Genomic DNA, 15120 nt, shown 5'->3' with positions numbered 1-15120 from the left:
GACAGTGCGTCTTAAATCAAAACATTGTTGAAAGAAAATATATGGGACTCAACAGACATTTTGTTCTTATCCACTGGTCCTTAAGTTGTCCGGGAGCAGCGGGAGTATCTTTAGGTAGAAATCTTTCCCGATTATATTCGGGATTGCCGTGGATCTCATTATACGGCGGCATCAGCAGCATTTCTCGTTATATCCTCATTCATTTTCAGGAAGAAGGATCTTTCATTAAAGGCGAGTATAGGCTGCAAACCATAAATCAGGACTCTCTCTGTGTGTGTGAGGTTGGTGGAGGAGGTCAGCAAAACGGGAGGGTGCCTGAGGATGGTCGATGTGTAAAGGGAACTGGGTCATTGCCGTGATTGAATGCTTCGTAGGGAGTTGCAGGGCTGGCGGACTGGCAAAATTTCGGCCGAATAATCAGATATCTATGGAAGTAATGAATGGTCAAACTGCTGATGTGGAAATGCAGTGGAACGTCTTTCTGTCTATTTGTTTACCAGCAAAGTAAAAGTTTTGATTATTCGAAAGACTCTGCGTATAGACTTTGACTTATGGCTTTATTAGTCAAGGAACGAATGAGATATTCGAGATAAAAGTTTGCATTTAGCTAAGCTCTAGAGAAGCAAATGGGAATAAATCATAGAGAGAAATGAGAAATTATTCTCTATCTCTTAATTAAAAGTTTCTTTAAAAATTTTTTTTTTGATTTGTAATTTTTTTTTTGATTTAATACTATCAATTATAAAATAATTAGGTAAATTTTTTTCTGTTTTTTCAAATTTGACTAAAAAACTGTATAATGTGTTTTCTACTAATCAACATAGCAATTTTAGCTTGAAGTTAATGAAAAATAATACCAGCAAAGTAAAAGTTTTGATTCTTCGAAAGACTCTGCGTATAGACTTTGACTTATGGCTTTATTAGTCAAGGAACGAATGAGATATTCGAGATAAAAGTTTGCATTTAACTAAGCTCTAGAGAAGCAAATGGGAATAAATCATGGAGAGAAATGGGAAATTATTCTCCATCTTCTAATTAAAATTTTTTTTAACAATAATTTTTTGATTTGTAATTTTATTTTGATTTAATACTATCAATTATAAAATAATTAGGTACATTTTTTTCTGTTTTTTTCAAATTAGACTAAAAAACTGTATAATGTGTTTTTTACTAATCAACATAGCAATTTTAACTTTAAGTTAATGAAAAATAATGCCAGTAAAGTAAAAGTTTTGATTATTCGAAAGACTCTGCATATAGACTTTGACTTATGGCTTTATTAGTCAAGGAACGAATGAGATATTCGAGATAAAAGTTTGCCTTTAACTAAGCTCTAGAAAAGCAAATGGAAATAGATCATAGAGAGAAGTTGAAGTTGTGAGACAAATTGAAAATTGTTCTTTATCTCTTAATTAAAATATTTTTTAAGAAATAATTTTTTGATTTGTAATTTTTTTTTGGTTTAATACTATCAATTATAAAATAACTAGATAAATTCTTTTATGTTTTTTGAATTAGACTAAAAAACTGTATGTTTTCTACTAACCAACATAGCAATTTTAGCTTTAAGTTAATGAAAAATAAGTAATCTTTAGCTATTTATTATATTTACTGCCAAATAAGATATTTAATGTAACTATATCGTTACTAAATTGATAATTTTTTTGATGCTATTTGAGTAACTATATCATTACAAACTGATCAAACTTTATTAAACTGAAAACAAAATTACACGCTCAAAATCTTTTTCTTTTTTAACTTTAATTTTTGCTATTCCTAGCTATTGTACTAAGTTTTAAAAACTGCTGCCTCAGGCAATAAATCTAGGCAATATAAACCTGCCAATCAATGATAAAACTGAAGAATTTTCAATCTTATTTCTATGAACAAAGGTTCTAGCTTCCTAAAAAAAAGCTGCTTAAAGGAGTAGATGTAGCTTACTTAAAACTGTTAACGCTGATGAAAAGGGACTTAGTGCACTTACTAATGTTTTTCTCACCATCAAAAGTATTAGAGCTTTTAAGAACGATTTTTAAAAGATTAAATGTAGCATATCTAGCTGTCAGCTAGTTGAAAGAGTAAATGTAGTTTATCCAGTAACAGCTAACTAATTTAAGTAAAAATTCATTATTTTCTATCTGTATGAGGTAAAAGAAAATCGATCTTTGAATTTGCTTTAGATGATAATGAATTTATTTTGAAGTTTCCCATTTTCTGCGTACATTCAGTAACAGAAATTTAAAATGTGTTTGAAACCCATGAGTATTAAACGTTATTTTCTTGACTCGCAACTGTCTTACCCTAATACACCTATTTAAAGATATAATATTTTGGAATCTTCTAAGCTATCATACATTGGTATATTATGTAGCTAAGCATTTTCATGAAAACATTATGAAATTTTTTTTTGTGGGTAGGGTTTTTTTCAGAATAGCAATATTGGAATATTTTTTTAAATCAATGCAAGTGATTGTAAGGTTTAGAATTAATGATATTTAATATGCAGGATGCTTAACTTTTTAATTGGGTGTGATTTCCAACGCCTTCCACAAAGGAAACAAAATAATGTAATAATTCATCCAAAGAAGTTATTATACTAGTGCCAAACTAAAATAATTTTCACAATTCCATTGTTCCAATTTGAAAAAAAATTCCTGTCAAAGAGTTAAACAGTAACTTACTCTAATTTCAAATATTAGATTTTTATTAGAACTGAATAACAAAATATTGCAAGCAATACGTAATTTTCAGAGCTGTAACCAAAATAAATAAAATTGTCTCATCGAAAAGTCAAAACGTTGGAATAAATGGTAGAAGAAAAGCATTAAAAAAATTTCATTTTTTGCTTTAAATTATTTTGCGTTATAAAATTAATTCGCTTTTCCGATGTATGTTTTTTATTAATTTATTATTATCGTTTTACCACCTGAAAAAATGCAGAATTTTTGTTTCGTAACTTTTAAACTGGCAGCTTTGTGCATTTAAATACGACTCAGAAGACCAATAGAAATCTCCTGGCAATCATAAGACCTTTTTGAGTCGAAAAGAGAAATATATTACATGAGAGTAAAACCTCCCAGATTTAGACCAAGCTTTATGACCTTCCTCTTTTTTCCCATTACTAATGAGAATGCTTTATTTTATTTTATTAAGGTGTTAAACAGATCGGGTTTGAGGTCTTATCACTGCTCAACTCAGCAGTTTTGTAATTTCGAACAAATCCAAGAATACAAAAAAGCTCCTGTCACACGCATTCAAATAAATTTGTCTTGGGAATTTAAATTGTTAGCTGACTGATTTGAGAGCTTTATGCCAGCTCTCTTATTATTTTCAGTCATACCTGTTATCCAGAATTTACTGGGATTTAAGCCCAACTTGAGCAAAAACAAGCGCTCTGTTATTGCCTAATTCCAAGTCATCCCGGCTGTGTCATTATTGTAATACTGACATTTTTTAAGACATTGCAGCAGTAAAAATAACAAAATAATGCATGATAAGTAAAGACAAATTTATTTGTAAACAGAGAACGAAAAATACCAGTTAAAAGATAACTGTTATTCATAAGTAACAGTGACAGTGACTTTTTAATAAAAGAAAATATCTTTCAATGAATAGGTCCATGCTGCTTTTATTTATTTGAAAACAAATCCACGATACCTTGTATCGACTAAAAACAATTACAGGCTTGAAAACGATTTTATCCGAAAACGATCACTTGCCGCTGACTTTGCACATTCAGAATGGCAACATTCCACGCATCCATTATTGGAAACAAAGAAAATCCTTCCCTCCGACTGGAAATTCGAATGAAATAGAGATTAAACGGAAACATTTCCCTGAATTTTACGTTCCGTTTGTTTAAAAAGACGGACAACCCATCATCAAAACAGATTTAAAAACACTTAATACGATTTGAACTTCCTTTACTTTAAATGAATGCCCGCGAAGAAAAGATAAAATTTGTCGAAAATGGCGCATAGATAAGACACTAAAATGGCTATTTAAGTGGAAATCGTTACTGGCTTATCGAATAGGCTAGCAATGTTAAAATGTGCTTGATGAGTTGAAAGTTTTACCAAATCTAAATGGATTAAAATGTTTTTTTTTAAATATTTATTTTAAAATTACGAATAAGAAAAAAGCAAAACGCCAACAATATTTGAATTCGATTATTTTGAGAATCTTGTAAATTAAAATATAAACTAACCTGAGAAATTTGTAAAAAAAAATTGTAAAAAAAGTGATTAGATTGAAGCATACTTGACAATTGTAAGATTAAAATATGTTTACATAAACTTTTAAAGCGTTTCTTTAAAGAATACTTTGAATTCTCAAAAACATAATGACTTTTTTTTTAGTACTCAACCGATTTTTTTCAAATTTTAGCAGATAGTATGTAATTAATGTACACGCAAAAGTAATGATTCATTTTGTAACATTTCATTGTTTTTTTATTTTACTTTTTATTTACGTGTCCGATGCGAATTCAAGAGCGTGTTGGGCTGTAACCATTTGTACTGCATACCCTTAGAACATTTTTTTGTTTTAAACTATCAAACAAATATTGCAGATCACATCAACATATAAATGATAAAAAATGATATAACAAAAGCATGACATAAACAAAAAAGACAAATTAAGATGAAATAACCTCAAAATCAGTTTAATTGCCCAATGAAATTGAAACACGTTTTTAAAATTTTTATTCATTTTTCTGATTCATTTGACAATCCATCATGTTATTAAAATATGAATCCTGTTTTCAATTTGACACCGGAAATAATTCGGAGAATTATGATAATCTGTATCTTTCTTCTCACCTAAATATTAGTTTTTACAGCAATCATACATTATTACTTCATTTTTAACAGTTATTCTAAAATATATAGTAAAAGCATTTGATAATACACAACTGTTTATGCGCTTTATGTTTTATACCAATGATTAAATAAATCCGAGCACTATGCACACCTTACTGAAAATAATATGCGAAATTATTGTTGTTACTAGTCTTTCAGTTAAATTATCTTTTCATTAATATAGAACGGAAATTTTTTTGGAAAAAGTAATATAGCTAGAACAATCTATAGCAAATTGATTCAAACGCATGCATAGAAATCGCTAAAAAATCTCGAAAACTATCTAATTGCACGTATGACACAGCATAACAGTTTAAAAATTTCTTTGCAAATAACGTTTATTGCTTGGAAATAGTTCATAGTTTCCTTCCCATTTCTTATAGTTATTATTTAATATCTTCTTACCCTCTTGTATAAATAAAAATAATGTGATAACTAGGACTGGGCTATAAATCGATATATCGCGACATATCGATTTAACACCTATATCGGCAGGCCGATACAGCGACTTTCGTTCCAGGCGATGCATCAGAAATCTGATTTAAGCCGTCGAGTAACGATGACGAACGCAAAACGATATAACGATATACCGATACAAGACACGCAAGGATCTTCTCTTACGTTTCGATGCCAACTCGCGCTGTGGAAGACGATGTTCGTTTCGTTATGTTGAAACGGCCTTGAATGATGAGCGGTAATAGTCAGAATAAGTTTTGAGAACATATATCGTGATCTTGCATGTTCGTATTCGCACCTCTTAGTTTCTTTTTCTTCTTTGTCGCGACTTGATATCGTTTCTAGTAGATTATTTTCAGTGGAACTGACTTTGTGATCGCCGTCGTTACCTTATTCTGAACGTAATCTATTATTGAAAAGAAAATATAAAGAAATGTTTCTTAATTAATTAGGTAAAATTCTTTTTTAAAGCAAAACTTTTTATATTTATTTTTAAATGTGAAAATTAATTTTGATATTATATGTTTAAGTAATTTTTTACATTATTGAATTCTTTAAAATCGGAAATCTAATTTAAGTTGCCCATGAAGAATTAAATTTGTTAGTCTATTTTTTACTTTATTTTAATTTATTAAAAACTTCTTGGATAAAACTTCTAATAATTTAATGCGTTTTTATTACTGATTTTATGTTTATAAATCTTTAGTTGTTTTCATTTTTATAAATAAAATTATAACAAAACTTATTTTTCCGCTTTTGGATTTGAACATAAGTCAATCAACTTTGTTTATTCAAAAAAATTAGTAATGTTTGCGATTGCGACTTTTTTTTAAAAAATCATTTAGCACTTCGTTTTATTAAAGAGTATAATCGCGTTTTTTAATTTTCTTTCAATATTGTCAGTTAAATATATTATCGAATATCATAATTCTTTTGTTTTTATTTTTAAGAAATTAAACCTTACTTGGTTTTTTCGTTCAGAATTCGGTAAATATTCAATTTAACTTTATTATTTATGTGAAATAATAATGATAAAAAATAGTGTTGTTTTAAAAGTGTTTTTTTTTTGTTTAATTTGTTTAGCACTTTGTTTTAAGCATACAAATAATTTTTAACGAACTTATTTTTTAAATTTTCTTTCTATATTGCTAGGTAAATATATTGATGCATTTCAATTTTATTTATTTTTTTTATTATTTATTTTTAAACTAAGAAATCTTTCGTTATTTGCGCGATCATTTTTAGAAAATATAACTTTAATATCTTTCTTAAGCAAAAGATGTACATCAAATTCATAAATTGATTTAAATCAATCTGAGTATTAAGTTTTAATAGAAATCCAACTTTCTGCGCCTTACAAGTAAATAAATTTCAAAAATACTATATCGCGATGCAAAACTGACGATGCATCACGATATAAAATTTCTAATATCGCCCAGTCCTAGTGGTAACTAAAAAGTTATCATTAAATAAACAACAGGTCAGTAACTTTTCATTTACCAGCTCACGAATTTTCGCGGTTCATGGAATTCTCTAAAATATGCTGATAATAAATAATCATTACATAAGATATCAGAACGCAAATGCGTACGATGAACTACATATGTACTTTTAATTTAAAATCTATTTATGTCCTAAACACTTTGTCAACCGACAATAACTAGTTCATTTAATGTAAAATTTTTATTCGTCATATTGTATTTTCTTTGTCATTAAATTGTATACGATGTATTGATTATCATTTAGCACAACTATACACAAGTCTACAACTATGTTACATTAAATGTTTTTATTGTTCATTAAAACAGTTAATTAACTTTTTTCATTTCATTTAAATTTAGCTTGCATGAAATTTTAATTGATTTGATACATTTATAATAGGATTTCCATCTACTAAATGTCACTTTAACAGTCGTGGTATTCATTTAAGTATCAAAAGGTGGAAGCATAACGCAGATCTAAAGTTCAAGCTGTGACAATAATTAAGTTTAAATTTAATTCACGGTAAATATTATCAAGTGAATTTATAATTCCGTCTAGCGACAGAAATTAATATAGTCTAACCGCCTTTGGCGATCAGTTGAGTAGCCTTTCAAAATTATCTTGTAAAACATATGAATTCGAATGGTAACCAAGCTGATTGCTCAGGGCAACAGTATTTAAAGATTTTAATTTTCTACCTCTTCTCGTATCCTAACACTTTAATTAGTTTTAAACAATATATTTAACAGTGCAGATATAATTCCATTTCAATTGTAATTGTTTTCTACAGATTTCCACAATAACGTTAAAGTTCTTTAGGTATTCTTCTTCTTCTTTTAAGACACTACAGCCTGTTACAGGCCAGTGCGGTCTCAAGTAGTCTCTGCCGTCTAATCCTGTCAGAAGCAAAGTTCCTCCAGTTTCCTTCATTTACTGTATGAAAGACTTTTTCTGTGTGACATTTCAATTTAGTAAGCTCAATCAGTTTTGGCAGAAATGTTGAAATCGTTTTAATTTCTGTCGTAAAATAAGATATTACGTACTGTATTATTTTCTCACTCATCTCTCTAGCCCTAACTCGAGTATTATATATATATATATATATATATATATATATATATATATATGTTACGTATTTTATAAAGGAAAAAATAGTTTATTGAAATAAGTTTATGCAAGATATGTTAATTAAATAGTTGTAAGCATTAATTAAAGATAATTGCCTTGCGACATACTAGTACTTTATCTTAAAAACCTTTTCTTCGTATGTTTAATTTAAAGGTACCTTGAGAAATTTTGCTATAATATTGTATTTTGCAAAATGCTATTTTTTTGTTATTAAATATTTTACCTACCGCAAGTAAAGTTCTCAAAATTAAACATCACATCCGTCATAAGTAAATTTTTAGTTTTGAGAACTATATTTTAGATTTTCAAAGAATTATTAGAAATTTAATTGTGTGGCAGAAGCTGTATGCTTCAAATTAAGGGCAGGTAAAAAAAAACTTTTACAACACTATTTAATCTCTATTTTTGTACGGAACATTTTTCTCTTCATTAGTTTAAGGAAATTTGCTCAAGCGGGGGGAAAAAACTAATTTTAGGTTCGTTACGCATTTCCTTTTAATAAGAGTCTAAAGCTGTTTGGCTATTTATCAAGTTTTAATTAGATGCCCATACGTCGCCAAATATAACGCCAGAAATATGCTACGCTGTCATTAAAAATGGGAAAACTGTAGAAAAACTCTTTCACAACCTGAAGTTGTTCTTTCACAAAATTCCTACAATTTAGCTTGCATAGAGCAAAGTTTTTCTTTTGTGAATAAATTATGAATATTTAATTAAATGTTTTATTCATTAAAATTATTGCTACAGAAGAGATTTATGGAAGTATGCTATGGAATAATATTTCACACGATTAGATGATGATGTCGAAATATTGGTTTAGAAAATAAACTTCGGAAATTAAAATGTCGGCTGGAAGTTCTATAAAATAGGAAATGCATTCTATAGGAATATATAATTGATAGAAATTTTTTCGCATTTTAGAAAGTATTTAACATTTTTCAACTTTTCTTTTGTGATCACTCAGTAATTTATTTGTCCTTGTTGTTGTAGTTCATTTACGTCACACTAGAGCTGCTCAATGGGCTATTGGCGACGGTCTGGGAAGCATCCCTGAGGATGATCCGAAGACACGCCATCACAATTTTGATCCTCTGCAGAAGGGATGGCACCCCCGCTTCAGTAGCCCGACGAGCTGCACGCGAAGTCGAGCACTTTACAGTAGAACAGTTTAACGAGGACCAATACCGCACACCCTCGGTCCCTACGCAGACTGATCCAAGTGGTCACCGTACCGCACACTGACGGCACCAGTGATACTTGACTTTGTTATTTGTCCTTGTCGAGAGACACTATTTTGAATTCAAGCCGCTATTTTGAATCTCTTATAACTCCAGAACCGTTGTTGCTAGGATTCTGAAATTTTGACATCAGCTAGGATAATTTTAGCCTTCTATCCGTAAAATAGTTGCAAAAATTTTTTAATTCCTCCGTTTTGGAGAAATGTTCGAAAAATAATTTTTTTGCATTAGTTAAACAGTAATCAATGTTAAATATAAAATTGTAAACGATTCTGTTTAAAATATCACGTGTTCTTTGGTGTTCAATTATTTTTTACAAGTTCAGTCATCAACCAGAAATGGACATGGATCATTGCTATGTTTCCGAATTAGCATTTCTATAGTTATCTTATAGTTAACCACATTTGAATTTTTTTAGATAGTTAAACTTTTAAAAAGAGTTCCTGAAAAAATAATGTGATATTTGTTAAGGCCTGAGACAAAAAAGTATGAAATAATTAAAAAAAACTTTGTAAAATAACTTTTCTGTGGGTCTGCAAGTAAAAATAATTACGTGTACGCTTCAAAATTCGAGTGTTTATACAGTTTCGGCTAATTTTCCAAGTATTACGTTCATTTTATATAAAGTTTTACTCAAAATGTGTTGCAAGAATTTCTTGTAATCTTTTTTTCTTTGAAGGCACATAAATCAGTGGTTTTCGAATAACAATGATAAATTCAAATTAACTAACGAATTGTCATCTGCTTTCTTGAAATTTTCTTTACGAAATTCTTGTAACACGTTCTAAGATAAACTTTATATAAGATGAATCTAATACCTGGAAATTTAGCCAAGACTATATGAACTAGATTTCTTATAAGTTACAAGCAACATTTTATAATCACGCAGATCCATAGATAAATGTAGTATTTGTAAATTTTTTGAATTATTCTATTACCTGAGATATAGGTATACACTTCATGACCAAAAATAAAAGCAACGTAATTTAAGCACTCAATTGATAGTAGAAACTAACGCTTTCAAATTGGAGCGTGAGGGAGTGCGCGTTGGAAAGTGCGCGCTGTCTCTCTCTCTGTGTATGTGTACTCGTTTTGGTGTACAACAGTTTTTATTGATATACTATCTTGTAAGATCTTACAAGATCTTTACTATCTTGTAAGACGTTTTATCAATTAAATCATTAGAATATTATTTATCATGCACTAAAATGAGCTCATATTTTGTGTGTGTGTGTGCTCGCTTTGGTGTGCGAAAGGTTCTTATTTGTATAATGTTGCGTTAATATTATCGAGAGGAAAATCTTTGACTTTTTATCAATTAAATCATTAGAATATTATTTATCATGCACTAAAATGAGCTCATATTTTTTTGCAATTTTTTCTCACGCTTCGTTTATAGCAGCCGGCATTTTTGTCCTTACCCTTTATGAGAATTTATAAAATAAATATTTTATCTTTGTATATACTACTGAATAAAACTCTGATTAACGCTTAATCCATGTGTGACGAAAAAAGAGAGATATTCGTGCTTCGAAGCGTCATACATTAATTGTTTTTGGTCACACTTTTCGAATATTGTCGGTCTGGTCTTTGAACAAATTTACGCTCGGAAGAGAATTACAGTTCGTGTCCCTGCTGTTGTATTTTCAGCAAACTTAAATCCGGTATTTCATCTGGTGACAATTTTTAATATATCCGCCACAGTAATACATTTGAAATGGAGTAACAATTGTTAATGTCTCGCAGGTGATACAGTTTAATTAACCTCCGGATAAAATGAATACCGGTAATATTCTCTGATTCGTTTTTTTCGGGACAAATGGTACATTTCGAACAGGACCTAATGGGGAGAGTGTTTGTTCTATCACCTGTTAACCAGATGGTGCTTTCAAAACAACTGTCCAAATGGATTTTTAACGTTCCCCTCCAGCATCTGCTGGACTTACTGGACTATGTGAAACAGCTTTTAGTCATTTCGAATTTGGTTTGCAATCGAGTGCGGCTTGTGGAGTGAAGTGATACTGAAATTGTGAGTGCTTCTGTTGTGTGTTATAGTGAAATAGTAATTTTGTTAGTGCTCTCCTGTGAATTTTGGATTAAGTATGCAGGCTACTTCAGTTTTCAACTCTGGTAAGTTTATTTTTATTTATTTAATTTTTGAAATTGAAAAATTTTATATATATATATATATATATATATATATATATATATATACACTACCGGTCAAAAGTTTGCGAAAATTTTGAAATCTACAAAGAAAAGGTCTAAATTAAAATGTTCATAGAAATGCGAAAAATCATTCATATTGCATGAGAATTTGATATGTTCTAAAGTGAACCCTCTACAGTTAGTTACATATGATCAAACTGCAATACTTTGTTTTTTAAGAACTGAATCCAGCTTTTCATCGCGGATTATTTTTATGGGGAAAAAATTTCTAAAGTTTGAACACTTGCCAAACTTGCAAAAAAAGTTTTCCGTAATTTCTGTTTATAGAAAATAGTTATTTGAACCGTTATATGTAAGCCCTCAAAATTTCAGATCGATTAGATTTTGTTTGACGAAGTTATAGAATTTTGAAAAACATGTGTAGTACTCTCGATTTTTGAGCATTCCACATATGCGATCTTTTGGTTTATACATCTTCTACCAAAGAGCTTTTCAATTTTAATGTTTTCTATAGTTTCAAATAATTAATATTTATTATAAAACAAATACTCTTATTCATTATTGTAATTATTATTGTTTATATTTATTGCTTTTATGTATTAGTTTTGTTGTGATATTTTTACTTTACATTAAATTAAAATAAAAAGTTATAACAATAATTAGATAAACGATTCTAAAAAAAATAATAACAATAATATTAAAAATTTGCATTTTTACAAAACTATTTTATTCACATCAGGACAAATATTTAAAATATTCTTATTCGTATTTTGTAATTAAATTAATTAACATTTAAATCTTAGATTCCTCGAACCATCCACCTTTTGCTTTTGTTATAGCCTTACATATGCGTAGCTTTCGTTATAACCATCCATTAATCACTTCAAGTGATATAGAGTTCCATTCCTGTTGAAAAATTTTCCGTAACTAATTTCGATTCGAAATATCAGAGCATCGTTTACAAGAACAAACAAATTTTCGATGAAATGTGACATCCCTGAAATATTGTTTTAATTATATTCATAATAAATTCCTTGTAATAACAATAATTGCAATAATGAATAAGAATATTTGTTTCATGATCAATATTAATTATTTAAAAATATAGAAAGCATTAAAATTAAAAAGTTCATTGGCAAAAGATGTATAGACCAAAAGACCGCATATGTGGAATGCTCAAAAATCGAGAAAAATACACACGTTTTTCAAAATTCTATAACTTCGTCAAAAAAAATCAAATCGATCTGAAATTTTAAGGGCTTACATAGAACGGCTCAAATAACTATTTTCTATTAACAGAAAGTACAAAAAATCTTTTTTCAAAGTTTGGCAAGTGTTCTTTTTTCACCATAAAAAAAACCCATGATGAAAACCTGGATTCAGTTCGCAAAAAACAAAGTATTGCAATTTAATCATATGTGACTAACTGTAGAGCAGCGATTCTCAACCTGTGGGGCGCGCCCCCCTAAGGGGGCGTGAGCACACTAGTGGGGTGGCGCGAGAATATCTAAGAGAAAATATAACTTGAAAAAATTGATTTACTGGCTGAAAGGAAAGCGCACATGCACATAGAAAATTTTTTTTGGGACATATTTAATAACTTATTAAAGTAAAAAGCAACAACTTATTAAATCAAAATTTAAGGTGGGTAGTCAAAGGTGGCTTTGCTTTGAGGGTTTTTCCAAATTTTCTGGTCAAGTCAGAGAAGTTGAAATTTTTTTGTAACGTCTTACACCTATCTCTAATACATATCACGTATACTTTTAATTGTAAAATAAAATTTCATTTATTTTATAGTACAATTTCAAAATTGTACCTTCTGCGTCTAACTTCCTTCTACTCCTCTGTGCTTTCTTCACCACTTCTGCGGTTTCCCACTGGTTCCAAAGGTGGGCAATATATTGAAATCACTTTTTCACTTACTCAAATTATCTTTAGAGAAGACACTCGGACTGGCAAACGTCTTTTAAAAAAACACTTTAAGTGTCTTGCTGGTACGGACAACTTTCCCGACTTTAAAAAAGATATTTGTTTTCAGAGTGCATTATTTTTTTTATGCATCATTTACATTGATAGTTCATGTGTGACGTCACTACCGATTCTTTTGAAGAAATCAAGAGGACCATTAGAATAAAGAATTAATTAGTTATTTCTTTCAAAAGGGTTAACCCATAACTAGTTAGTAAGAGTTGACTTACCATACTAAAGTTAACTAACCTAACCCATAAATAGTATAAAAATACTCAAATTTACAAGAAAATACCAGAATCTACCACAAAAACACCAATAACTACCACAAAAACACCAATAACTACCACAAAAATACCAAATAATGCCCGAAAAAATACTTTAAAAATGGAAAAAAAGCAAAAAACTTGAAACAAAATATCGCAAAATATACTACAATGCAGAGAACGTCAAAATATTATTCCAATTCAGCCACGTGCACCTCAGACACAAGATTTACAATGCAGTAGAGCTATCTTGTGATTCAAAATTAAATTAATTCTATTTTTGAGGGGTGGATTACGTTAGGAGCACTGGCCACCTTTGGCTCACCCATCTTACTTAATCAAAACATATAAAATTAAAAACAAATTTAACAATTATTAGTGACTTCCAGTCTTTCAGAGCAAAGTTTTTCGAAGGAAGGCTTAATATCAAAAATAGCCTCTCTCAGTTCTGTTTCTATATTTAGCCGAGATCTATATTTTGTCTTCCAAGAAGCCACAACAGAAAATACAGTTTCACAAAGGTAGGATGTAGAAAATGGTAATAGAATGCGAAATGCCCTTGTTTTTCAAGTAGAAAAATCATCCTCTACTTCTGCCCAAAATTCAAACAGTGATTTATTACTAAATTGTCTTTTGGTTTCACCACTTGCCTTGAAGTCTATGAATTTTTCTTCCTCATCAATTGAGAGCCCTTCGGGAGTCTTATGAAATGAATTCACTCGTAATTTGCTATCAGTCAGTCGTCAGCAAGAAAACACTTGTTTTAATTATTTGCCATCATGCCTAAATGATTTTCAATGGTTACAAAAGCAACTTTTACTTGTTCTTTTTCAGCCTTATAAGTTCTAATACAATCATCTACATATGCAAACATTGTTAGGTTTTTTTGCTTTAAATTTCTGCCCCACAATTCCAATTTTCTACAAAAAGCATCCAAAGTATCCAACATATGTGAATTTGCTCCTTGGAGTTGAAGATTCAGGTTATTTAATTTCTCGAATATTGCGACCAAGTAGCTCAATTTAATCACAAATAAATCATCACGAAAATTCTCAGCTTTCGGTTTGTTTTCTTCTTCTAGGAAAATCGCTATTTCTTCGCCTAATTCATAAACACGTTGCAAAAATTTCTCACTTGATAAACATCTTGCCTCGCAATTAAATAGTAACACTGAATGTACTGGACCCATGTCTTTAAAAAGTACTGAAAAGATTCTCGATTTAAGGGATCTCATTTTAAAATAATTTACTACGGTTACAACCGTAGTTAACACAATATTCAAACCAGGACTCATTTGTTTCGAAGCCAAAACTTCTCTGTGGATCATGCAATTTGTCCAGACGCATTGAAGAGATTTTTGTTTTACAAGTGCTTGTATACTTTCTAATCTTACGGACAATGAGCGAGCACCATCAGTGTATATTCCGACGCAATTTTTCCATTATATGTTTGCCTCGTTCATAAAATCATTTAAAATAGCAAATAATGCGAGCGCTGTTGTTTTGATTTCTATTGGTTTGTTCTATTGATAAGTTCTTCTACTACTGACATATT

At 29.7% G+C, this 15120-nt stretch overlaps 1 protein-coding gene across 1 annotated transcript in view; it reads left to right on the top strand.

Moving 5' to 3' along the window:
* The first annotated feature begins 11132 nt into the window (after positions 1-11132).
* LOC147806322 (uncharacterized) overlaps positions 11133-15120 on the top strand; it is a 13576-nt gene continuing 9588 nt past the window's right edge. The window contains exon 1 of the mRNA XM_087169178.1: positions 11133-11293. Coding sequence (XP_087025304.1) covers positions 11266-11293 — 28 coding nt within the window. The 5' untranslated portion in view covers positions 11133-11265. The remainder of the gene's footprint in view (positions 11294-15120) is intronic.

Source organism: Parasteatoda tepidariorum, chromosome 8, assembly GCF_982258835.1.
Source record: "Parasteatoda tepidariorum strain Cologne lab strain chromosome 8, Ptep-v5.0, whole genome shotgun sequence".
NCBI classification, from domain to species: Eukaryota; Metazoa; Arthropoda; class Arachnida; order Araneae; family Theridiidae; genus Parasteatoda; species Parasteatoda tepidariorum.
This window is presented reverse-complemented; position numbering and strand designations above follow the sequence as displayed.